Source organism: Eschrichtius robustus, chromosome 3 (assembly GCF_028021215.1).
Source record: "Eschrichtius robustus isolate mEscRob2 chromosome 3, mEscRob2.pri, whole genome shotgun sequence".
In the NCBI taxonomy this organism is placed as follows: Eukaryota; Metazoa; Chordata; class Mammalia; order Artiodactyla; family Eschrichtiidae; genus Eschrichtius; species Eschrichtius robustus.
In genome coordinates, this window is record NC_090826.1 from 8,747,144 (window position 1) to 8,772,148 (window position 25,005).

Genomic DNA, 25,005 nt, shown 5'->3' on the forward strand with positions numbered 1-25,005 from the left:
GTCCTTACCCGAGTCTCAGGTCCGCACGACGGTCCTTACCCATAAGCGTCAGCTTCCGGGGCCTCTGCTTGGATGTGATGACTTGTAGAGATGGTGCAATGGACTGAATGCGAATGATCGGCTGGTTGGGGTCGTATGTTCCCGGCACAGCCAATTCCAGGTCCCGGCACATCAGAAGTTTTGGGGACACGTATTGCAGCTCTAAGGATGTGAGCTGTGAATAATTACCACAGGGTTTAGTTTTCTGCCTCAGGGAGGAATTTAAATGCCATTTAAGTATTTTTCAATGGGTTGCCAATAGCGATGACTTGTCCCAAAGTCTGCAGGTAGAAGTGGAACCAGGTGCTGGGGGGTTAGTGTTAGAATGTTCACAGACAATAAAACAGAAAGGACGGGGCTTCCCTGGTGGCGCAGTGGTTGAGAATCTGCCTGCCAATGCAGGGCACACGGGTTCGAGCCCTGGTCTGGGAGGATCCCACATGCCGCGGAGCAGCTGGGCCCGTGAGCCACGATTGCTGAGCCTGCGCGTCTGGAGCCTGTGCTCCACAACAAAAGAGGCCGCGACGGTGAGAGGCCTGCACACCGCAATGAAGAGTGGCCCCCGCCTGCCACAACTAGAGAAAGCCCTCGCACAGAAACGAAGACCCAACACAGCCAAAAATAAATAAATTAAAAAAAAAAAAACAGAAAGGACTATAATGACCGTTAACCCTGCTGGAGCCTCAAGATCCTACCTGAGGCAGCTGCTTTGAGATTCGTCTGAACACGTGATAATAGAGGTCCCAGGCTTGGGTGAGGTCCTTGACATTCCCTGATTTCATGTACTTCCTGCACCACTCCTGGGCCTCCATTAAATCTCGACCATACGCCTGAGACGGAATGCAGGGGAAATTTGCAAGTTGTCATTTGTGTTGACTCAGCCACGAGGCTGAGTCCCCAAGCAGACAGCAGAACTCCTCGGGAGCACACCCTGGCCAGAAGGCACTGGCCTGGATCGCTCAGCAGGGAAGCTCGGCAGTATTCCAGCCCCAAAGTCCCAACCTCAGGATGGCTTCTCAGGTAAAGTAAGTTTGGAAGAGAGACGAGATGGCCTCGTGAGGAATCCCATAGTTTTCCAATTAAAGTTTCGGGAGGGTTCTTGTAACTTAGTGACAAATAAATTTATGGTGTTTTATATCCTATGACTTCCCTCCATCAGAATACATTTTCTTCAAGTCAGTAAAGAGGTTAGAGGGAAAGGCGTCTGCAAAAGCCTCTGGAGTCCTGTCAGTTGACACTTTTTCACCCCATACCTGGTTAAAGGATGTTTCCTTCAGAGTCTGCGGTCCCCGCTCCATCATAGCATGCAGCGGCTCCAGCACCTCGAACATGCCTTTCACGTTCCTCTCCCCAAAGTACAAGCGAGATGCCTCTTCCAGGCCTTCGTGCCACATCTCATGCCACAGAATGGCCACTCGGATCAGCTCCTCACTCACCTGGATCAGAAAGGGGAAGGAGGGAAGCACCAAGGATAAGCTAAGCTCAGGAAGGCCTGTCTTGGAGAAACAGAAGGTACTCTTTCTGGCAGCCAGAGGGAGTACGCAGCCCTGTCATGAGGAAGAAAGACAATCCCACTCAAGATGTTTGCTCGGTGACCAGAGGGCGTGAAATCCGCCCCGGCCCTGACTCACCATCATGGCCTGTTGCACCAAGGTGTTACTGTGCTCGCACATGTTCTTCAGAATCTTGTTGGCCGCATTGTGACGGGCCGTGGTGGTAGACTTAGAAGCCACCGTCAGCGGGTAGATGAGGGCCTGAAGCAAATACAGAAGGAACGTTTGCAAACTCGTGTGAAAGGAGGATGACAAGAATATGATACCGACACGCGTCCGAGTCTACCAGGCAGGGGCTATACCATCTTGGCGGGGGTTCATTCTTTCCCGGAAGGCCCCTGGGTCCCAGAGCCTGCCAGCTGGGCAGGCCCTCCCGGGGGCAGGACAGGACGCTTAGCTCCCAGTTGCACTCGTATCTCTGGAGCAGCTTTAGGAAAGGCTGACCACCAAATCAGAAGGTCAGCAGTTAGATGAGAAACTGCCCCGGGTCTCCACGTACCTGGGGGTGGTACCGACCAATGTCTGTGAGAAGCTGGTGAATGAGACGTCCCACTAAGGGCCTCGGCGTATCAATTCTCGCAATGAGCTGAGGTATAACCTGATATTCAGAAAGACACAGTGTGCAGCATGAGATGTGGAAACAACTCCAGTTATTCTTCTGAGCCACGAACAGCTCTTATGACTTGTTTGGTAGATGCTGTTGGGCTTGGAAATGGTTCATTCTCTTCAGTTCTCTAAAAGGAACTGAAGAAAATATGGAGTCTTGACCTTGGGGTCGATCCCTACTTCCTCACCACTGTACAGCACATGCTTTCTTGCTACTCTCTACAGTGTATGATTCTAAGAGGAGACAAAAGAGGAGCAAGATCTGACCCATCCCCATCCGTAGCCAAGTGTCCTCTCCTGTAACCAAGTGTCCTCACCTGTAACCAAGTAGCCTCACCTGTAACCAAGCGTCATCACCTGTAACCAAGTGTCCCTACCTGTAACCAAGTACCCTCACCTGTAAACAAGTAGCCTCACCTGTAACCAAGTAGCCTCACCTGTAACCAAGCGTCATCACCTGTAACCAAGCAGCCTCACCTATAACCAAGTAGCCTCACCTGTAACCAAGTGTCCTCACCTGTAACCAAGTGTCCCTACCTGTAACCAAGTACCCTCACCTGTAACCAAGTAGCCTCACCTGTAACCAAGTGTCATCACCTGTAACCAAGCAGCCTCACCTGTAACCAAGTACCCTTACCTGTAACCAAGTGTCCTCACCTGTAACCAAGTACCCTCACAGGTAACCAAGTGTCCTCACCTGTAACCAAGTGTCCTCACCTGTAACCAAGTACCCTCACCTGTAACCAAGTATCCTCACCTGTAACCAAGTGTCCTCACCTGTAACCAAGCAGTCCCACCTATAACCAAGTACCCTCACCTGTAACCAAGTGTCCTCACCTGTAACCAAGTGTCCTCACCTGTAACCAAGTACCCTCACCTGTAACCAGGTGTCCTCACCTGTAACCAAGTGTCCTCACCTGTAACCAAGTACCCTCACCTGTAACCAAGTGTCCTCACCTGTAACCAAGTGTTCTCACCTGTAACCAAGTACCCTCACCTGTAACCAAGTACCCTCACCTGTAACCAAGTGTCCTCACCTGTAACCAAGTACCCTCACCTATAACCAAGTGTCCTCACCTGTAACCAAGTACCCTCACCTGTAACCAAGTAGCCTCACCTGTAACCAAGTGTCCTCACCTGTAACCAAGTGTCCCTACCTGTAACCAAGTACCCTCACCTGTAACCAAGTGTCCTCACCTGTAACCAAGTACCCTCACCTGTAACCAAGTAGCCTCACCTGTAACCAAGTGTCATCACCTGTAACCAAGCAGCCCCACCTATCACCAAGTAGCCTCACCTGTAACCAAGTAGCCTCACCTGTAACCAAGTGTCCTCACCTGTAACCAAGTGTCCTCAGCTGTAACCAAGTACCCTCACCTGTAACCAAGTGTCCCTACCTGTAACCAAATAACCTCACCTGTAACCAAGTAGCCTCACCTGCAACCAAGCGTCATCACCTGTAACCAAGCAGCCTCACCTATAACCAAGTACCCTCACCTGTAACCAAGTGTCCTCACCTGTAACCAAGTACCCTCACCTGTAACCAAGTGTCCTCACCTGTAACCAAGTACCCTCACCTGTAACCAAGTGTCCTCACCTGTAACCAAGTGTCCTCACCTGTAATCAAGTGTCCCTACCTGTAACCAAGTAGCCTCACCTGTAACCAAGTAGCCTCACCTGTAACCAAGCGTCATCACCTGTAACCAAGTGTCCCTACCTGTAACCAAGTACCCTCACCTGTAACCAACTAGCCTCACCTGTAACCAAGTGTCATCACCTGTAACCAAGCAGCCTCACCTATAACCAAGTACCCTCACCTGTAACCAAGTGTCCTCACCTGTAACCAAGTACCCTCACCTGTAACCAAGTGTCCTCACCTGTAACCAAGCAGCTTCACCTATAACCAAGTACCCTCACCTGTAACCAAGTGTCCCTACCTGTAACCAAGTACCCTCACGTGTAACCAAGTACCCTCACCTGTAACCAAGTGTCCTCACCTGTAACCAAGTACCCTCACCTGTAACCAAGTAGCCTCACCTGTAACCAAGTGTCCTCACCTGTAACCACGTGTCCTCACCTGTAACCAAGTACCCTCACCTGTAACCACGTGTCCCTACCTGTAACCAAGTAACCTCACCTGTAACCAAGTAGCCTCACCTGCAACCAAGTGTCCTCACCTGTAACCAAGTGTCCCTACCTGTAACCAAGTAGCCTCACCTGTAACCAAGTAGCCTCACCTGTAACCAAGTGTCATCACCTGTAACCAAGTAGCCTCACCTGTAACCAAGTGTCATCACCTGTAACCAAGCAGCCTCACCGATAACCAAGTACCCTCACCTGTAACCAAGTGTCCTCACCTGTAACCAAGTACCCTCACCTGTAACCAAGTGTCCTCACCTGTAACCAAGTGTCCTCACCTGTAACCAAGTACCCTCACCTGTAACCAAGTGTCCTCACCTGTAACCAAGTGTCCCTACCTGTAACCAAGTAGCCTCACCTGTAACCAAGTGTCATCACCTGTAACCAAGTAGCCTCACCTGTAACCAAGTGTCATCACCTGTAACCACGTAGCCTCACCTGTAACCAAGTGTCATCACCTGTAACCAAGTACCCTCACCTGTAACCAAGTGTCCTCACCTGTAACCAAGTGTCCTCACCTGTAACAAGTGTCCTCACCTGTAACCAAGTGTCCTCACCTGTAACCAAGCAGCTTCACCTATAACCAAGTTCCCTCACCTGTAACCAAGTGTCCCTACCTGTAACCAAGGACCCTCACCTGTAACCAAGTACCCTCACCTGTAACCAAGTAGCCTCACCTGTAACCAAGTGTCCCTACCTGTAACCAAGTACCCTCACCTGTAACCAAGTAGCCTCACCTGTAACCAAGTACCCTCACCTGTAACCAAGTACCCTCACCTGTAACCAAGTAGCCTCACCTGTAACCAAGTGTCATCACCTGTAACCAAGCAGCCCCACCTATCACCAAGTATCCTCACCTGTAACCAAGTGTCCTCACCTGTAACCAAGTACCCTCACCTGTAACCAAGTGTCCTCACCTGTAACCAAGTACCCTCACCTGTAACCAAGTGTCCTCACCTGTAACCAAGTACCCTCACCTGTAACCAAGTAGCCTCACCTGTAACCAAGTGTCCTCACCTGTAACCAAGTACCCTCACCTGTAACCAAGTGTCCCTACCTGTAACCAAATAACCTCACCTGTAACCAAGTAGCCTCACCTGCAACCAAGCATCATCACCTGTAACCAAGCAGCCTCACCTATAACCAAGTACCCTCACCTGTAACCAAGTGTCCTCACCTGTAACCAAGTGTCCCTACCTGTAACCAAGTACCCTCACCTGTAACCAAGTAGCCTCACCTGTAACCAAGTACCCTCACCTGTAACCAAGTGTCCTCACCTGTAACCAAGTGTCCCTACCTGTAACCAAGTACCCTCACCTGTAACCAAGTAGCCTCACCTGTAACCAAGTGTCATCACCTGTAACCAAGCAGCCTCACCTGTAACCAAGTAACCTCACCTGTAACCAAGTGTCCTCACCTGTAACCAAGTACCCTCACCTGTAACCAAGGGTCCTCACCTGTAAACAAGTACCCTCACCTGTAACCAAGTGTCCTCACCTGTAACCAAGTACCCTCACCTGTAACCAAGTGTCCTCACCTGTAACCAAGTGTCCTCACCTGTAACTAAGCGTCCCTACCTGTAACCAAGTAGCCTCTCCTGTAAGCAAGTGTCATCACCTGTAACCAAGCAGCCTCACCTATAACCAAGTACCCTCACCTGTAACCAAGTGTCCTCACCGGTAACCAAGTACCCTCACCTGTAACCAAGTGTCCTCACCTGTAACCAAGTACCCTCACCTGTAACCAAGTGTCCTCACCTGTAACCAAGTACCCTCACCTGTAACCAAGCGTCCTCACCTGTAACCAAGTGTCCTCACCTGTAACCAAGCAGCTTCACCTATAACCAAGTACCCTCACCTGTAACCAAGTGTCCCTACCTGTAACCAAGTACCCTCACCTGTAACCAAGTAGCCTCACCTGTAACCAAGTGTCATGACCTGTAACCAAGCAGCCTCACCTATAACCAAGTGCCCTCACCTGTAACCAAGTGTCCTCACCTGTAACCAAGTGTCACTACCTGTAACCAAGTACCCTCACCTGTAACCAAGTACCCTCACCTGTAACCAAGTGTCCTCACCTGTAACCAAGTACCCTCACCTGTAATCAAGCGTCCTCACCTGTAACCAAGTACCCTCACCTGTAACCAAGCGTCATCACCTGTAACCAAGCAGCCTCACCTGTAACCAAGTGTCCTCACCTGTAACCAAGTACCCTCACCTGTAACCAAGTGTCCTCACCTGTAACCAAGTACCCTCACCTGTAACCAAGTGTCCTCACCTGTAACCAAGTACCCTCACCTGTAACCAAGTGTCCTCACCTGTAACCAAGTACCCTCACATGTAACCAAGTGTCCTCACCAGTAACCAAGTGTCCTCACCTGTAACCAAGTGTCCTCAGCTGTAACCAAGTGTCATCACCTGTAACCAAGCAGCCTCACCTATAAACAAGTACCCTCACCTGTAACCAAGTGTCCTCACCTGTAACCAAGTACCCTCACCTGTAACCAAGTGTCCTCACCTGTAACCAAGTGTCCTCACCTGTAACCAAGTACCCTCACCTGTAACCAAGTGTCCTCACCTGTAACCAAGTACCCTCACCTGTAACCAAGTGTCCCTACCTGTAACCAAATAACCTCACCTGTAACCAAGTAGCCTCACCTGCAACCAAGCGTCATCACCTGTAACCAAGCAGCCTCACCTATAACCAAGTACCCTCACCTGTAACCAAGTGTCCTCACCTGTAACCAAGTACCCTCACCTGTAACCAAGTGTCCTCACCTGTAACCAAGTACCCTCACCTGTAACCAAGTGTCCTCACCTGTAACCAAGTGTCCTCACCTGTAATCAAGTGTCCCTACCTGTAACCAAGTAGCCTCACCTGTAACCAAGTAGCCTCACCTGTAACCAAGCGTCATCACCTGTAACCAAGTGTCCCTACCTGTAACCAAGTACCCTCACCTGTAACCAACTAGCCTCACCTGTAACCAAGTGTCATCACCTGTAACCAAGCAGCCTCACCTATAACCAAGTACCCTCACCTGTAACCAAGTGTCCTCACCTGTAACCAAGTACCCTCACCTGTAACCAAGTGTCCTCACCTGTAACCAAGCAGCTTCACCTATAACCAAGTACCCTCACCTGTAACCAAGTGTCCCTACCTGTAACCAAGTACCCTCACGTGTAACCAAGTACCCTCACCTGTAACCAAGTGTCCTCACCTGTAACCAAGTACCCTCACCTGTAACCAAGTAGCCTCACCTGTAACCAAGTGTCCTCACCTGTAACCACGTGTCCTCACCTGTAACCAAGTACCCTCACCTGTAACCAAGTGTCCCTACCTGTAACCAAGTAACCTCACCTGTAACCAAGTAGCCTCACCTGCAACCAAGCATCATCACCTGTAACCAAGCAGCCTCACCTATAACCAAGTACCCTCACCTGTAACCAAGTGTCCTCACCTGTAACCAAGTGTCCCTACCTGTAACCAAGTACCCTCACCTGTAACCAAGTAGCCTCACCTGTAACCAAGTGTCATCACCTGTAACCAAGCAGCCCCACCTATAACCAAGTACCCTCACCTGTAACCAAGTGTCCTCACCTGTAACCAAGTACCCTCACCTGTAACCAAGTGTCCTCACCTGTAACCAAGTACCCTCACCTGTAACCAAGTGTCCTCACCTGTAACCAAGTACCCTCACCTGTAACCAAGTGTCCTCACCTGTAACCAAGTACCCTCACCTGTAACCAAGTGTCCTCACCTGTAACCAAGTGTCCTCAGCTGTAACCAAGCGTCATCACCTGTAACCAAGCAGCCTCACCTATAACCAAGTGCCCTCACCTGTAACCAAGTACCCTCACCTGTAACCAAGTGTCCTCACCTGTAACCAAGTACCCTCACCTGTAACCAAGTGTCCTCACCTGTAACCAAGTACCCTCACCTGTAACCAAGTGTCCTCACCTGTAACCAAGTGTCCCTACCTGTAACCAAGTAGCCTCACCTGTAACCAAGTAGCCTCACCTGTAACCAAGTGTCATCACCTGTAACCAAGTAGCCTCACGTGTAACCAAGTGTCATCACCTGTAACCAAGCAGCCTCACCGATAACCAAGTACCCTCACCTGTAACCAAGTGTCCTCACCTGTAACCAAGTACCCTCACCTGTAACCAAGTGTCCTCACCTGTAACCAAGTGTCCTCACCTGTAACCAAGTACCCTCACCTGTAACCAAGTGTCCTCACCTGTAACCAAGTGTCCCTACCTGTAACCAAGTAGCCTCACCTGTAACCAAGTGTCATCACCTGTAACCAAGTAGCCTCACCTGTAACCAAGTGTCATCACCTGTAACCAAGTAGCCTCACCTGTAACCAAGTGTCATCACCTGTAACCAAGTACCCTCACCTGTAACCAAGTGTCCTCACCTGTAACCAAGTGTCCTCACCTGTAACCAAGTACCGTCACCGGTAACCAAGTGTCCTCACCTGTAACCAAGTACCCTCACCTCTAACCAAGTGTCCTCACCTGTAACCAAGTACCGTCACCGGTAACCAAGTGTCCTCACCTGTAACCAAGTACCCTCACCTCTAACCAAGTGTCCTCACCTGTAACCAAGTACCGTCACCGGTAACCAAGTGTCCTCACCTGTAACCAAGTGTCCTCACCTGTAACCAAGTACCCTCACCTGTAACCAAGTGTCCTCACCTGTAGCCAAGTGTCCTCACCTGTAACCAAGTACCCTCACCTGTAACCAAGTGTCCTCACCTGTAACCAAGTACCCTCACCTGGAACCAAGTGTCCTCACCTGTAACCAAGTACCCTCACCAGTAACCAAGTATCCTCACCTGTAACCAAGTGTCATCACCTGTAACCAAGCAGCCTCACCTGTAACCAAGTACCCTCACCTGTAACCAAGTGTCCTCACCTGTAACCAAGTACCCTCACCTGTAACCAAGTGTCCTCACCTGTAACCAAGTACCCTCACCTGTAACCAAGTGTCCTCACCTGTAACCAAGTACCCTCACCTGTAACCAAGCGTCCTCACCTGTAACCAAGCGTCCTCACCTGTAACCAAGCGTCCCTACCTGTAACCAAGTGTCATCACCTGTAACCAAGCAGCCTCACCTATAACCAAGTACCCTCACCTGTAACCAAGTGTCCTCACCTGTAACCAAGTACCCTCACCTGTAACCCAGTGTCCTCACCTGTAACCCAGTGTCCTCACCTGTAACCAAGTACCCTCACCTGTAACCAAGCAGCCTCACCTGTAACCAAGTGTCCTCACCTGTAACCAAGTACCCTCACCTGTAACCAAGTACCCTCACCTGTAACCAAGCGTCATCACCTGTAACCAAGCAGCCTCACCTGTAACCAAGTGTCCTCACCTGTAACCAAGTACCCTCACCTGTAACCAAGCGTCATCACCTGTAACCAAGCAGCCTCACCTGTAACCAAGTGTCCTCACCTGTAACCAAGTACCCTCACCTGTAACCAAGCGTCATCACCTGTATCCAAGCAGCCTCACCTGTAACCAAGTGTCCTCACCTGTAACCAAGTGTCCTCACCTGTAACCAAGTACCCTCACCTGTAACCAAGTGCCCTCACCTGTAACCAAGTGCCCTCACCTGTAACCAAGTGTCAATCTGGATCGCTTTCACCCCTTCCACTAAGGCTTCGTTTACATCTGGCCAGTGACCATAATCAAACCATAAGGTGAGGACTCTGGAAAAGAAAAATGAAAGTCATAGAAAATTTAATTTACCAGCTTTTGTCTGTTTTTTCATCTTCAAGACTCTTGGGAAGAGAACTGGCAGAATTCCAGATCAGTGGCTCTCCAATGTCTTTGGTCTTGGGACTGCTTGGGGGTGGCTGGGTGGGGATGGCCAGCGGTGCTCGGCCAAACACAGGAAGATCATTCCAAGTGAATGATTATTTCATTCCAGGTAACACAGAGGGGTCACCATGGCATCAGCTCATAACTCTAATAGACGAGCCCATGCATAAGCTTTGCATGTGCAGAAAGAGTCGCCTGTAGCACAGCAGCCAACTTGGAAACCTGGCACGTAGCCGGTGGAGACCCCCAAACGCAGGAGGGCTGGTCACCTAGAGCCTCTGGACTGGCTGGCCTGTGCCATTTGTTTAGGCCTCTCAGAGTTGCCTCCAAAAGCTGAAGGAATTTCAGCGATATTGTGAGAAACAGCTGGGTTTCTTCTTCCTACGTAACAAGCCACACACGGGCAGTCCTTGGGCCACTGCTCCCTCCTCTTTGCAGATTTCACCCGCACAGGTGGGGCCTGGTCAGCTGCGACTCTGGGACGTGCTCATCGGGGTGGGTAGGGAAAGAGGACTTTATGTGTGACTTCTGTGACCTGCCATCCACATGGCCCACCAGGGCTTCCCTTCCTTTCCCTGATACCTGAGCGTGTCCTGGAGGTTGTTGCCTCGTGACAAAGAGATGGATCGGAAGAAGCCCTGGACAGCAGGGACGGTGTACATCAAGAGGGTTTTGGACAAATCCTGTTGGAACACACGTATGTTAGTGACACTCTTGCCTCAGCCTTCTCATCTGTAAAATGGGCATAACAGCATACTAAATAGCATCCACTTCAAAGAGTGGTTATGAGGATTAAATCAGCTACTACACAGAAAGCCTTCAGATCAGCACCTGGCACAGAGCAAGCACTCAGTAATGGCAATGGTGCCGTAAGTGTTACTATCTTGGGCTAACGGTGGCTTCCTGAACAGGGTGGCAGAGGAGGTGGGGCTAAGGCCCTGAACATGCTGATCTCTGGGCTGGTCAGCTGCTCCAGGCCCTGAACCGACAGCCTCAGGGGAGGTGGAAGGGGAGAGAAAAAGACAGGGGATGGACTCTGCCGGGCTCTGTGCTCAGAGTGGGCCCGAAGATGTGCAGGCTGCCTTCACACCGGTGCAGAGCATTAGGAGATGAGCTCAGTCACATGGGAAGCATGACAAGGACCTCATTCTTCAGCACAGGGGCTACGTCAGTTCCCCAAACCCAAATAAATAAACAAAAGTACTGCCTCAAACAATGCCGATGGCAAACCATGCTTTCTGGCTTCCACCAGAGCTTCAGAGCAGGGCCTCGGGCTGCTATCAGCCTCCATCCCTCAGAGCGCCTGGCGCCTGGGCCAGTCCGTGATGGGGGAGGAAGGAAGGGTACCTCAGTGACCTTCTTCTGCAGAGGAGATGGGGTAGGGCTGTTCTCAGTGCTCTCAGCCTCGCTCTCGCTGTTACTACCCTCGGTGCTGGTGGCAGTGGCCGTGGCCGCCGTGGTGGCGGCAGTGGCCACGTTGGTGATGTTGGCCCCGCTGGCGTGACGCAGTTTCTTCTTCTCATCGCGGGCTTGGTTCTGATGTTTGTAGTGGAGCACAGCCTCGAAGTTCATCACAGCCCACGCATGCCAGGCCTGGGGTCGGGGACGAGAGGACAGACATCGGGGCTGTGACATCAGCAGGGGCAGGAAGCTCAGGCACCAAGGGCCTTGAGGGGCGTGAGGCCACAGCTGAGGAAGAGTGCGGGCCGCCCTTTCTTCTCAGTGGTCAGTAGAGCAAATCCTCACCTCAAGGAACACTGGGGAACAGGGCATTTCACTAAATTCGTTCATTTTGTGGTGCATCTGCTGTATCGGGGGCTGTGATGAGTGCCGTGGGCGGGGTGGGGGCACATGAGGAGGAATAAGCTATGGGCCTTACCTCAGGGACCTGTTAATCTAGTAAGGTAGGTCACTCAAAAACCTAAAGACAGGCAGAACACGACCGGGGCAACGAGAGACAGACAACGGGAACGCCAGGGACGGGCGGGCAAGGCGTCACAGAGGAGACACTGGGGTGGGTCTTGAGCAGCCTTAGATGGGCAAGGACGGCACAAGAGGGCGGCAGGGAGGGCGTCCTGGCAGAGGAGGAACAGGGACAGAGATGCAGGCTGGGCAAGCACAGCACAGTTCACAGGAAACAAGCAGACAGATGTGACTGAAGCTTAGGGCACACGCAGGAGAGCAGTGAGGGGGAAGCCCAGCAAAGCGGCAGGCTCAGACCACGGAGCGGCTGGCATGTGAGACCACGGACGTCCCATCTCAGTCTGTAGGAAATGGAGTTTTTAAAGCTGAGTTAAAAGCTGGGCTTCAAACATTCCTTTGGCAGCAGATATCAAACAGATTATTTAAGAGGGCACAGGTTCAGGGGGTGCGGGTGAAGGTCTTAACCAGGCCAGAGGACAGTGGGGAAGGGGACACACTGAGAGCACAGGACCACCACGGAGGGTGACTCTTGGTCATCGTTCGTCCCTCGCACCTGGCTTGGGGCCTGTCAGAGAGCCAGTGCTCAGCGACTGCTTGCCAGAAGAAGCCTCTGGTGCTAACCATTCACACCTCAGAGGCTTTGAGCTGCAGTGACGCTATGGAATAGCATTGCCTGGTGTACAGAGCATGAGGGAGAGTTTGATTTGGGACCTGGTAAGTTTGCAGTGATAGGAGGATATTAAATAATCCACTCATTGGGCTTCCCTGGTGGTGCAGTGGTTAAGAATCCTCTGCCAGTGCAGGGGACACGGGTTCGAGCCCTGGTCCAGGAAGATCCCACATGCCGCGGAGCAGCTAAGCCCGTGCGCCACAACTACTAAGCCCGTGCGCCACAACTACTGAGCCCGCGAGCCACAACTACTGAGCCCACGAGCCACAGCTACTGAGCCTGCGCTCTAGAGCCCGTGCTCCGCAACAAGAGAAGCCACCGCAATGAGAAGTCCGCGCACCGCAACGAAGAGTGGCCCCCGCTCACCGCAACTAGAGAAAGCCTGCGTGCAGCAACAAAGACCCATCACAGCCAAAACAAACAAAAAAATCTACTCATAGTTGGACTTTCTGGATAATCAGTTAAATTCCTTTGCATCCCTTGCTAAGAACCTTTCTTTAACATGGAAGTGTCCATTTCCCCAGCTAAGCAGAGTAGATTGATCATAATCAACCTCTATTTGATGAATAAGAATCCTACAATGACCCAGGTTCAGTTTTCCCATACTTTTGTTTATTCGACAAATACCTCTTATATATGTACTATGAGCTGGGGGTCCCGCTGAACAAGACAGAAAGAGTTCTGCACGCACATGGGACTAACATACACCACTGATGGTAGAAGACAGTATAGACCCAAAAGGGCCCATGCTAGGAAAAAACTAAAACTAAAAGTCCCGGAGCCAGTTTTTTACTTGTGATTTGTTTCTTTCTGAAAAGCTGAATGAAGAAAAGTAATCTGGTTAGGACACAGTTCTAATTAGTAAGGTTCCAACTAACCAAGGGTTCACTGGACATATTCTTCCAGCCTCAGACTGAAGCTGTCCTAGAGAGAATAACTACTGCTGCTTTCACAAAATGAGCATTTTTCAGATCAGACTGAAGCATGCTGAAAGCAGCATAAGAATTTCGTCGTAGATGTTTCTGTGGTCTCCAGATGCAGGTTTGGATCCCAGAGGGATTAATTCACACTATCAGCCGGTTAAGGAGACACCGGAGAGAAATGGAGGACACCTGCCACACCACGTAGCTCTTACCAGGAGGCCCCTCAGAGAAGAGAGAAAAACATGAGAATGTGTGCGCTCACCAAAGATGTATACGCCCAAGACTCAGTCCTCTCCCAGTCAATCACATCTTTTATACATTTTCTAATTCTGTTTATCTTCTTGAAAAATTTCCTATGATATAACAGGATGTTACCCAGAGCTTTCCAATAAAAACAGAAAGTTCAGTTCTTAGATGAGGAGCAGAAAGGGATGGGAATCAGAAAGAAGCTGGGAAGGAACAGATGACCCAAGGGAAGATAAAAGTTCCAGAGACTAACCATGTGTCCAGATGCTCTAGGAAAACAAGCCGCTAAGAGTCTGTAAGACAACAGCATCCCCAGAGCCACGCACACACTCACGGTATAATAAGTCTTTTTCAAGTCAAAGAATCTATCAATTAGACGTGGAAAGGGCCTCTAACAAACTGGCTCCCAGCACTCAAAGAAGCCAATTCGCGGTATCAGACCAGGCCACCAAGGCCTTGCTGTAAAGCACGAGCCACTGGGATGCACAGGTAGGCGTCTGGAGGAGGCAGCGGGAGGTGCCCGTCTCTGGTTACCTTGTACCAGCTGCGGTCGTGCTCTGTGGCGGCGCTATAATACTGCAGGACTTTGGGGATCGTGCTCTCGTTGATGCCCTGCAGGTTCAGCTGCCACTCCCCGAGTTTCAGGAAACATCTGAAAACAGAGAAACAAGCCCCCAGGTTGCTCCCTCCTCAGAAGAGCCCTTCCAAGGAGAACAACGAGTTACGTCGTGGGAGCACAAAAGCCTCCCTGATATTTATTCCTCCTCTCAGGAAGCAACATGAGGGAACCGTCAGAATTCTTAAGCCACGTGGAAGGAAAAAGACGGGCTTTGGGGATCAATTCTTTTAAGGGATGGTCTCTTCTTCTTGCCCTCTGTCTTTCAATGCTAGCATAAACCAGGTACCTGGCACACGGAGGTCTGAATGGACCTACCTCCCCCAAATTCATTATGGTGGGTGGTAGCTGCTGAGAGCAATTTTTCTTTTGATTGCTCTATGGCTGCTCCCTTACTTTTTCCTTCTCCTCCATTTTTGAAATGATAAAATTAACAGCTAACGTTTTACTGATTGCTACGCTATTCCAGGTTCTGTGCTGAAGGCTTGATGTATTCTTTCCATTAATCCTCACACCATTTTATTCCACCCTAGGAAAAAGGCACTCTCACTATCCCCTTTGCACATCACGAGGAAACCGAGGCACAGAGAGGTTAAGTAACCTATCTAAAGTCACACATCAAATTAGCAGCATATCTGGCAGTAGCGGCATATCAAACTCGAAAGCCAGACACCAGGAGAACAGCACGCAGGTGCTCCTGGGCTGCTGGATCCTGGGAAAGTAAGTGGCAGAGATTTTGGAGTGGCATGATTCGATGGCTGCCTGGGACCCCTACTGGAAGAGGTGAGGGAGACGTCGGCAAGCGGCTGCCCTGGGAGCCCTGAACACGGCCCTGGCAGCAGAGGCTGCCGGCGGGGCCGGGCTGGCGCGACGGGCCGGGCCGCGGGGCGCTCACCGGGCCATAAGCTTGTGCAGCTCCTGCTTGTGCTGCTGGTCCTCGCTGGCGATGGCGTGCTGGGCTTGCTGCTGCATGGTCTGAACAAAGTGCTGCATGTGCTGGAAGGCATCGATCTGCAGCGGGACAAAGGCACAGGGAGCCACTCGGCATGGGGCCCAACCTCAGGGGACAGGAACCGCTGTTCACAGGCACCTGGGCCAACCCTCTCCCGACGGAACACCCTAGAACACAGGGTGAGGACCCCGTAGGATGGAGGACCGGGGTGTGATGCTGAGAGATGGCTGGGCTTTTCAAGAAGATTCATATTTTTTCAACTCAAGTCTTAGCTCTTCTTGGCCAACTGTAATTAAAAGTCTAATAAGCCTTAGAAAAACTACTCTCCTGACTACCCCAAAAAACAATTCATATGAAGTAATCTCAAACCACTGCTTACTTCACTATCAATATACTGCCCTGGGGGAAATCAGGCTTATGGGGAATTGTTTCAGGCTAGTAAAACTTTGGCATGTGTTTAAAACACTGTGGTACCCTGGACACTAGCATAGCAAAAATTACAGTTTAAAAAAATGTGACAGATCCCGTGATAAACCATAATGGAAAAGAATATGAAAAAGAATGTATATATATGTATAACTGAATCACTTTGCTGTACAGCAGAAATACAACATTGTAAATCAACTGTATTTCAATAAAATATTTTAAAAAATCTGACAGAACCCTCAGTACCCAAATAGAACAGAGATGGGGTGAGGCCCCTCATACATCCAAGTGGCATGGGGGGGGACACTAGCCAAGCAAACATTTAGTTGAATAGGGTGGCTTAGGAGCAAAATCTGCAGAGCGTCCTCCAGCAGTCACATCTCTTTACACTACGTGATTTTATACGAAGTGAGCAGAAGCCATCTGGGTTAGTAGCAGATAGCGGAACTAGGGAAGAGCAGAGACAAGAGTCAGAGATCTGAGAGTCAGCTACAAGCCATTTGTATAAGCCTGCCATGCCCACACGTACCAGCATCGTGATAAATGTGAAAAAGAGAATATGTGTTCTTTGCTACAGAAAAGGAGAGAAAAAAACCCAACACTTCAAATAAATGTCAGAATGATCTCCTTACTGTGAATCACGTAAGAGTCTTTTTCTTTTTCTTTTTTTGAATAGAAACATGTCAGTAATGATGGCCCTGAAGGAAAATTGCAACTCCCTGGCTTGGGGGCCAGGACCAACCTCAGATACTTTTAATATATAAGGAATTAATTAATTGGCATCGAGAGGGCTTAACCCAGAGGCAGAATGACGTGACAACGATTTATCAGGCAGCTAATCCACGCATGAGGGCAAGGCAGACACAGAGATGTTCTAACAGTTACCAAGACACCTGTCTCCCTCAGACATCTGCCTTCAGAGTTCCACTCCTCACCAGTGGCTTTGAAAAATGAGCTATATTAGCATCTCCCACCTGGGAAGTGATAAGTGTTCCTTTACTTTTTCTTCTATGGGAACTACACTGGCTAGACTTAAATCTGATTAGGAAGAGAAAAAAGAATTGGGAGGGAGTCCTTAAATGATCCCTCATGAAAAAGGTGGAAGATAACTCAGGGTGGTTAGTGTGTACATCAAGCAGGTAAGAACTGAACTAGGAACTCGGATGCCAGGTGCTTTTCAGAGCCCACAGGTTACGTGTCACTGACTGTCCAGAGAGAGTTTAAATTCTCTTCGGGAGACTCCACAAGAACAAAACAAAAACTGCCAAAACTGGGAAGGCTGGGTATTAGTTTGGATTTGAAGCCCAATGTTAGGTTTAGTCAGTTTACCCAGCATGGGAGACTCTAGTATCTTTCTACTCTGTGGCATGGAGGCAACTTATTTCCAAGGAATTGAAAATGTTCTACTAAAAACTCCTTCTTGGGGCTTCCCTGGTGGCGCAGTGGTTGAGAGTCTGCCTGCCGATGCAGGGGACACGGGTTTGAGCCCTGGTCTGGGAGGATCCCGCATGCCGCGGAGCAACTGGGCCCGTAAGCCACAGCTGCTGAGCCTGCGCGTCTGGAGCCTGTGCTCCACAACAGGAGGGGCCGCGACAATGAAAGGCCCGCGCACCGCGAAGAAGAGTGGCCCCCGCTCGCCGCAGCTGGAGAGAGCCCTCGCACAGAAACGAAGACCCAACACAGCCAAAAAAATAAAATAAATAAATAAATAAGTCAGGAGCGCTTTAAAAAAAAAACCTAACCCATGAAGGATTTAAAAAAAAAAAAAAAAAAAACTCCTTCTTTTCTCCATCCCCAGGAAGTGAGGAGGGGGGAAAATGATTCTTTCTCTCTTACAGATGATGGACCGCTCGCTTGGAGGAAGGGGTTTCTCTCAGGCCCAGAGTGTAAGCTGGGCAGACTATTCTGGCTCTTGACTGCCTGCGTGGTTTGTGGGCAAGAACTATGTTCTCGGCTTAGTGAAATTTCACAGAAGGAACCAGCCTGTCTCCAGATTCCGTGAACTGTCTTGTCTAGAAAAGCAGTGGGCATACGCCTACTGCCTGATGCCTTCCTGCAGAACGGGATCTGCTTCTCCCCATTTCCGTCCGCCTCAGGCAAAGCAGAGGGCACAGCCCTTACTTATGGAGGAAGAGCACAGCGCTCAGAGAAGGAAAGCGACCTGCTCAACAGCACAGTTATTATTAAGTAGTCAGCTTTCCTGGAGTAGCTCCTGAACTCTTACGAAGATGTGGCATCTCTAGCTCCGGGCTTGAAGTTCAAGCACCTAATTTTAAATAGATTTCTAAATCTTTAATCCATGTGGTTTTATGGTCTCCCTCCAGAATCTGGGTTCCTAAGAAAAGGCCATAATCTGTGGAGAAGTTGGGCTGTGGTCCTATGTTGAAAGAAGCCACTCCTTGGTTGAAATATTAGCCAAAACACTCCTTCCGCCTGCCTTCGGCAAGACATTCAAAGACTTGGAGGCTACATATAGGAAGGAAACCAGACTGTATTCAGATCCAGCACCTTCTGTTTTTCTCATTTGCCTGGAGGAAGGTCAGGCTTTGAATCAGAAGTGCTCTGGCCTGGGAGGCTCACAGAGACTAAACTAAACAACCCCCTCTCAAACAACAACAAAAGAAAAAACCCCAAACTGCACATTTGGAGAAGGACACTTGGGCCATGATATCTGAAGTATGCCCCAATCAAAGACCCAGTGTGTGGTGCAGGGCTGTGGCTCCCACTCTGGGTGGCATTCAGAGTCACAGAATCCAGCACCCACAAAAGAAATCAGCTTCTGACACAGTCCAGGGATCTCCCAAGTAAGCCTTCAGCCAAGACTCCACTGCTATTTTATCACATCTTCCACAGCCACAGCTCCAGTGGCTGCTCTGCATTCCTTTCTCATCTCAGGGACACTGTGGGGACAACAACAGGGAGAGGAGAGCTGGGACTCCCTCCTCTGTTTCATAAGGACGACAATGGGGGAGCCAAAGCAGGTGCTGATTTTGCCTCCAGGGCCTACTTTTTGTTAATCGTCACCATCGTCCAGGGAGATTGTTTTAAAAAATAAAAACAAAAAAGAAGCCACATCTATTTCCCAAGGACCTGTCTGTAAATAAAGTCAGAGGAATTCTATATTGGCTTCAAGGTGACTTTCCCCACTGGTTTCAGCATCACACTCTGGGTGTTGCTGCTTTTGAATCCCAAACTGATGACAGAAGAGGAGACAAGAAGTCTGAAAAACCAAGTTGGTCTTACGAAAGTTTCAGTCTGTGTTTTCACAAACATGCTGCTTTTTTGGGTACTTCTCTTAGGGGGAAAAACAACACAACCCAGAAATTTTTTCTATGTTTTAGCACATTCTAGCTGCTAATACATAGAACTGTGACTGCACTCGTTGGTTTGATCAATGGTATATGTGCATCTCCTCGAATATGATTCACTTTTTGAAATCAGGCCAAATAGCCTCCTGGCAGGAGTGAACTCCCTGGCATGGTGGTTTGGACGCTGTTTCCTTTCGGGCCTGGAGGAGGCAGTGAGAAGCAGATTAGGCGAGCATTCTGGAGAAATGTGGTCTCCTGCGGGATTGCGGCACAGACCTTGCGAGCGCTCTTCCACATATTTTTCATGTAGGCGTAGGTCACCTGGGGGTGAACTGTTGGCAGAGGGTGGTCAAGTTGCCGAGATGGATCGACTCCCAGGAGCAGCACTAAGGTTTTATGAGCAAGAGCCTTCAAAACAAGAGGTTGGGGTTATACACAGAACTGGGCCAGGAGCACCCCCTCAGACTCCCGCCCTACCCCCACGGTGGGGACACTCACCAGCCTGCCACTCTTGCCACACAGGCTTGCATACTTGAGCCAGGTCCTCATGTCCTCGTGAGGGCTGACCACTAGCGACCGCACCATGAGGATTTTCTGCCAGTCCTCCACAATACGCTGGCAGCCCTGGAACGTCCAGAAGCGAGGATGAGACACGCGCTCTGCTATAACTTAACCCCTCACAAGCAACAGTGAAACCCACCCCGAAACAAAAAAGAGATTCATTTTTATAATCTCATCTTTCTCCAGTGAAGGGTACTGTGAGTGAAACACCTCTCAGGAACTTCTCAAAATTCGAGAAGCAGTACAGCAAGGACTCTGGAACCTGAATCCTGGCCTGTCCACTGTACTACCTATGTGACTTTGGACAAATTACTTAACCTCTCTGTGACTGATCTGTAAAATGGGATAAAAATGGTACCAACTTCATGGGGCCATGGTGAGGCTTAAATGAACTAAATTATTTAAATTTCTTTTCTGAATTGTAAATAATGTATTTTTAGCTTTAATTTTTTGCTTCAGTCTCTCTGGTTGAAGATGCCTATCACTGACAAAGAAATTAAATTTAAAATGTATCATTCAAAATTTTAAAAACTAATTAAGTGTAAAAAAAATTGAAATAATTAAATTTTCAATTGATGTTGTTTGAAAGTTGGTGGTGTTTATATTTCTGAAGTTATCAGAGCCTAAACTTGCACTCAGATCTTGACCTTGTCTTTCCTCTACATTTTTATTCATCTCAGATCAAAAACTGCACATAGAAGGGAAAGGGACTCAGTCATTCACACATATAAATTCTTTTAAATTAAGAAGAAGCAAAGTGAATTAATCATTATCAAAGGGGCTAAGTTAATTTGATATCAAAAGACTGTTGAGAATAGAGCGAGCCTCTCCTCCTCCACCTTCCTGAGAATAAGTCAGATTCAGAGACTAACACCAGGGGAGATGGGTTTCTGAGATCTATCACTTCATCAGAGAGTTCCATGAAACCAAACAACGAGCTGTCCTCCATGGAGGTAAGTCTAAAAGTCTAGTGACAATGGTTGCAGGCTTTTAAACATGACAGGACACAATCTGAGCCTGAATAAAGAACCCAAGGCAAGAAAAGACCCAACGCAAGTAAGGTTGACCTCTCAAACTGCCCCGCGGGAGCCAGTGGCTGGGGAGTTCAGTTTAATTGATCGCAAAACGGCACTCTTCCAGCCTAGGCAGTTGGTTGAGTGTTCTGACAGCAAGCCATCCACAAGAGCCAAATTCCTACCACAAAGTTAACGCTGTATTTTTAGGCCTTGGACCATAATTTTCTGTCCTGTTATGTGTAACAACAGTAATTTGGAAAGTTAGAAAAACAGAAAAAAGTACACTGAGTGACTGTTTTGGTGACTTCTCATCATCTGCTAGTTTCTCCCAGATGCTGAAATCACTTGGCCCCTGGAAACCAAAAAGCATCTTCCTGTCTTAAGGTAGGGAAGTCATGAAGGCCTAAGATGATGATGGTATCTTGGACACAGTAAAGTCAAACACGGGTCCCTCCTCTCTGAGACTCATTTAATCTACCCCGCTTCCAAGTCTCTATTTTGCCCACTTGTTAGAATGGCAGAAGATTCATCAGATCTCTGATTTGGAAACTCTTCACCTCATTACAGGCACTTAAAAACACCAGGGTGTGTACAAGTCAAGTGGGAAATTCTGGCTTTGTGGAATTCCTTTCTGGGGTTCAATGGACAATTTTCCATCAAAACATTCACTGGGCACTTCATAATCGCTAATAAAACATGTGAAAGAACTGCATGTGCTCATTTCAGAGCATAAACGACTGTATTCATAGGCAATCCTTTGCCCCGCTCTTTTCCTTTCCAGTGGAATGTGCCCGGAACTTTGTGGACAGGAATGCAACTTGGAGTCGAAAGGCCCTGCCACAGCCTACTGAAAAGTTGGAAGCACAAACCTCAACTTGTCTGGGGACAGAATTTGGAATTAAGTGTGGATTGGGTCAAGAGGAAACAGCTTAAAATCGAGGAAGGTTGACTATGACAAGCAGGGGGACAAGTGGCTTCTGGAGCAGTGAAGGCTTTGCCGACAAACTCCTCCTCCTCCTCCCTACTCAAGGAATGGGAGACCTGTCCTTTCCAAGGACACTGAAGACTCCTGACTCCCAGATCTGGAACTGACAGCTCCTCAAGCTAAAACGATCAGAATGTACAACGAAAATACTGATGGAGGACTTGGAAAAGTTTCTCGATGAGGGGAAACTTCGGTGGGAAAAAGTCTGCACAGAGCGTATGGGATGACTATGACCTGAGGAACCGTAAACGGCAGGGGTTAGTAAATGAACACATCAGGCCACCGCACTTAAAGGGCTGGATGCAGATGGCCAGCAAGTGGATTTAGAGCAGTGGTTCTCAGCGTCAGTCACATCCTGGAATTATCTGGGAAGGCTGAAAAGATACTGATCCTGGGTCTATCCCCAGAAATTTTGTTTATTTGGCCTGGGAAGTGGTCTGGGTATCCAGATTTTTAAAAGCTCTCCAGGGGGCTTCCCTGGTGGCGCAGTGGTTGAGAATCTGCCTGCCAAAACAGGGGACACGGGTTCGAGCCCTGGTCCGAGAAGATCCCACGTGCTGTGGAGCAACTAAGCCCGTGCGCCACAACTACTGAGCCTGCGCTCCAGAGCCTGCGAGCCACAACTACTGAAGCCCACGAACCTAGAGCCCATGCTCTGCAACAAGAGAAGCCACCACAATGAGAAGCCCGGGCACCACAACGAAGAGTAGCCCCCGCTCGCCGCAAACAGAGAAAGCCCGTGCGCAGCAACAAAGACCCAACACAGCCAAAAATAAATAAATAAAATAAATAAATTTATTTTTTAAAAAAGGCAAAAAAAAAAAAAAAAGCTCTCCAGGTCATTCTATTGTGTGGCTAAAGTTGAGAACCACTGATTTTGAGGTCAAGATTCTCAACTGGCTGGCCATAATGTCACTTATTAAATTGTCTTTTGGGAATTCCCTGGTGGTCCAGTGGTTAGGACTCTGCGCTTCCACTGCAGGGGGCACAGGTTCGATCTCTGGTCAGGGAACTAAGATCCCACAAGCTGTGCAGTGCAGCCAAAAAAGAAAAAAAAAAAAAAAAGATATTTTCTTTTCTTCCTAGAGCAGGGTAAAAGGAGGTCGGAAAAGAGGTCATCCTCTCGCAGCTAGAGGCTTATTAGGTGAGAAGCCTGTGGGTGTTCTGCTCTGAATGCAAACGGAACCTCTGTGACGAAGCAGGAAGCTTATGCTGAGCAGGGGAGGAGGGGGCAGGCTAAGCGGGGCTTTCTACCAGGCTCACCTGCAGTCTCTCCCACCAGATCTGGCGGATGATCTCCCGGCGCTCGGGGACAAGTTTGTACTGGATGACCTCCTCCAGCTCGGAGAGCATGTGGCAAGAAACCATGGCCTGATGGAAGCAAATCGCATTCCAACTTAATACAGCGTGAACAATCCGAAAGCCAGGCTTCATTTCAGTCATTCCTTTTGGTCCCACAGGCACGCTCTCAGCAGCCTGTGTGTCCTCACGAGCCCACTCTGCAAAAAGAACTGAAATGTGCTTCCAACCCTGCACCATGCAGATGGTCCACACTCACCCCATACGCCCGGCTGTAGCTCTCTCCTGCCATCGCAGTTAACTCGGCGTCCAGCAGGTCCCGGGCTTTGTCGATGCACTGGAACAGAAAAAGAGAAGCCCTGGAATTGAGCTGTGGACTTGGGAGCTAAGGGGAGGGAGGGCTGTGATTTTCAGGCTTCCCAACTAGCTGCAGAAGTTACCTGTCTCACTGAAATCCTAGTGACGAAGAGAAAAGTTCACTGAAGGAGGGAAGAAACCTTTTACCAGATTTGAAAGCCTAGAGAAGCGCATTATCTGATTTCTCAGAAAAGAAAGAAACGTATGGCAGCCAAAAGCTTAACATCTTAGATCCTGGGTAACAAAGGCAGGGAAATTCATGCTTAGAAACAGAATCACCGTTTTCTTGCATCTCAAGAGGACAACTTGTGGATCTACCTTCTTTCAACTTCTCCATGCTGGGCATGTTGGTAAGAACAGACTGTGCAAGCACTCAAATGGCCCAGCTGGTTGTCTCTGGCTTTTAAGCACCTTGTCCTCCTGAGGGAGTGCCTCTGAAATTGGCAGAAGAATGCCAATCCTCTCCATGTAAATGGGAGCTTTTGTGCCTGTGACACAAATGACCCAGGTCTCAGTTCTCATTGTGTAAATCAGAGCTTGGGGGGGTGGTATGCCATAGTACTGCAGTTTGAGTCTTCTCTGTTTCATCAATTAAAACCCCTGCACGTGGAGCTTTTCCTTTTTTGAATGTTTAAGGTTAATATGACTATGTCCCCGTCTGGTAGCGCTCGGGTCATTTACCCAAGCACCTCACCCAAGACAGTCGGGTGTCTGACAGGCTGGATGTGATTACCTCATTATTTTATTCTGCAAGTCAGCACAGGATTTCCAAATCAAGTGCTAACTTTCCTAGAAGGTGACCAGTGTGTGACACGCCTGCAGAGCCAGAAGAACCTTGTGACTGATTTCTGCTGCAGAGGGGGGGTGTGCTGCTCTCTGAATTCTCCTTTGCTAAAACAGTTTCTCTCTACCACAAGCAATGCTAAAGCAACATGGTAAAAAGGATGCAACGATGACCCAAGAAGCCAACTCCAAAAGCAATCTAAATGGTAACTTCCAGAACACGTGTCCCTCTCTCAGAGCAGGAAGTGGCCCTGGCTGATATGCTGGGAGTCATCTTCTTACTAAGCCTTGCGCTCCAAAGCCATTCTAACGAGGCCACAGAGCCAAAGGCCAGAGCTGAAGTACACAGGCACCACGTGCTAGGCGCGGACGGGGCGCACGTGATTACCTTCCCTTTGGAGGTGGTCTGGGTACGTGGAGGTTTGTACCTGCTGCGCCAAGGAGAAGAGGTCCTGATGCAGCGCCAGCACGGCTCTGTAAAATGCCCCGTCGTGGGTATCCCGAGGGATCATGCAGGTGTACTCCTCCATGCTGTCCCACTGACCTACACGCACGCACACACAGAAAAGCATTAGGGTGGTCAGCTTGCTGGGCTAAAGGCAGCATCTCAAATAGGCCTTGTCACTGTTACTTGAATTTAGCTTGGGGTTCAAATAGGACACACTTGAGCCTGCTGTATCCGAATCCCGCAGAGAGCCTCTACACTCTGTGAGGCGGAGAGCCAGTGTAACAAGGCCACATCTGTCTTCCAAACACAGGGCTCCACTGCTGCCCCAG

At 49.3% G+C, this 25,005-nt stretch overlaps 1 protein-coding gene across 3 annotated transcripts in view; it reads right to left on the bottom strand.

Annotated features, from left to right (window-relative positions):
* Nucleotides 1-25,005, bottom strand: part of MTOR (mechanistic target of rapamycin kinase) — a 132,880-nt gene that overhangs the window by 14,529 nt on the left and 93,346 nt on the right. For all 3 annotated transcript variants that reach the window (XM_068538877.1, XM_068538878.1, XM_068538876.1), the window contains exons 32-46: nucleotides 24,657-24,772; nucleotides 23,348-23,425; nucleotides 23,053-23,160; nucleotides 19,726-19,851; nucleotides 19,504-19,635; nucleotides 15,437-15,552; nucleotides 14,460-14,577; nucleotides 11,511-11,756; nucleotides 10,746-10,846; nucleotides 9,955-10,051; nucleotides 2,092-2,190; nucleotides 1,671-1,793; nucleotides 1,293-1,475; nucleotides 735-869; nucleotides 40-214 (exon numbers count right to left, since the gene is read on the bottom strand). In XM_068538877.1, coding sequence (XP_068394978.1) covers nucleotides 40-214; nucleotides 735-869; nucleotides 1,293-1,475; nucleotides 1,671-1,793; nucleotides 2,092-2,190; nucleotides 9,955-10,051; nucleotides 10,746-10,846; nucleotides 11,511-11,756; nucleotides 14,460-14,577; nucleotides 15,437-15,552; nucleotides 19,504-19,635; nucleotides 19,726-19,851; nucleotides 23,053-23,160; nucleotides 23,348-23,425; nucleotides 24,657-24,772 — 1,953 coding nt within the window. The remainder of the gene's footprint in view (nucleotides 1-39; nucleotides 215-734; nucleotides 870-1,292; nucleotides 1,476-1,670; nucleotides 1,794-2,091; nucleotides 2,191-9,954; nucleotides 10,052-10,745; nucleotides 10,847-11,510; nucleotides 11,757-14,459; nucleotides 14,578-15,436; nucleotides 15,553-19,503; nucleotides 19,636-19,725; nucleotides 19,852-23,052; nucleotides 23,161-23,347; nucleotides 23,426-24,656; nucleotides 24,773-25,005) is intronic.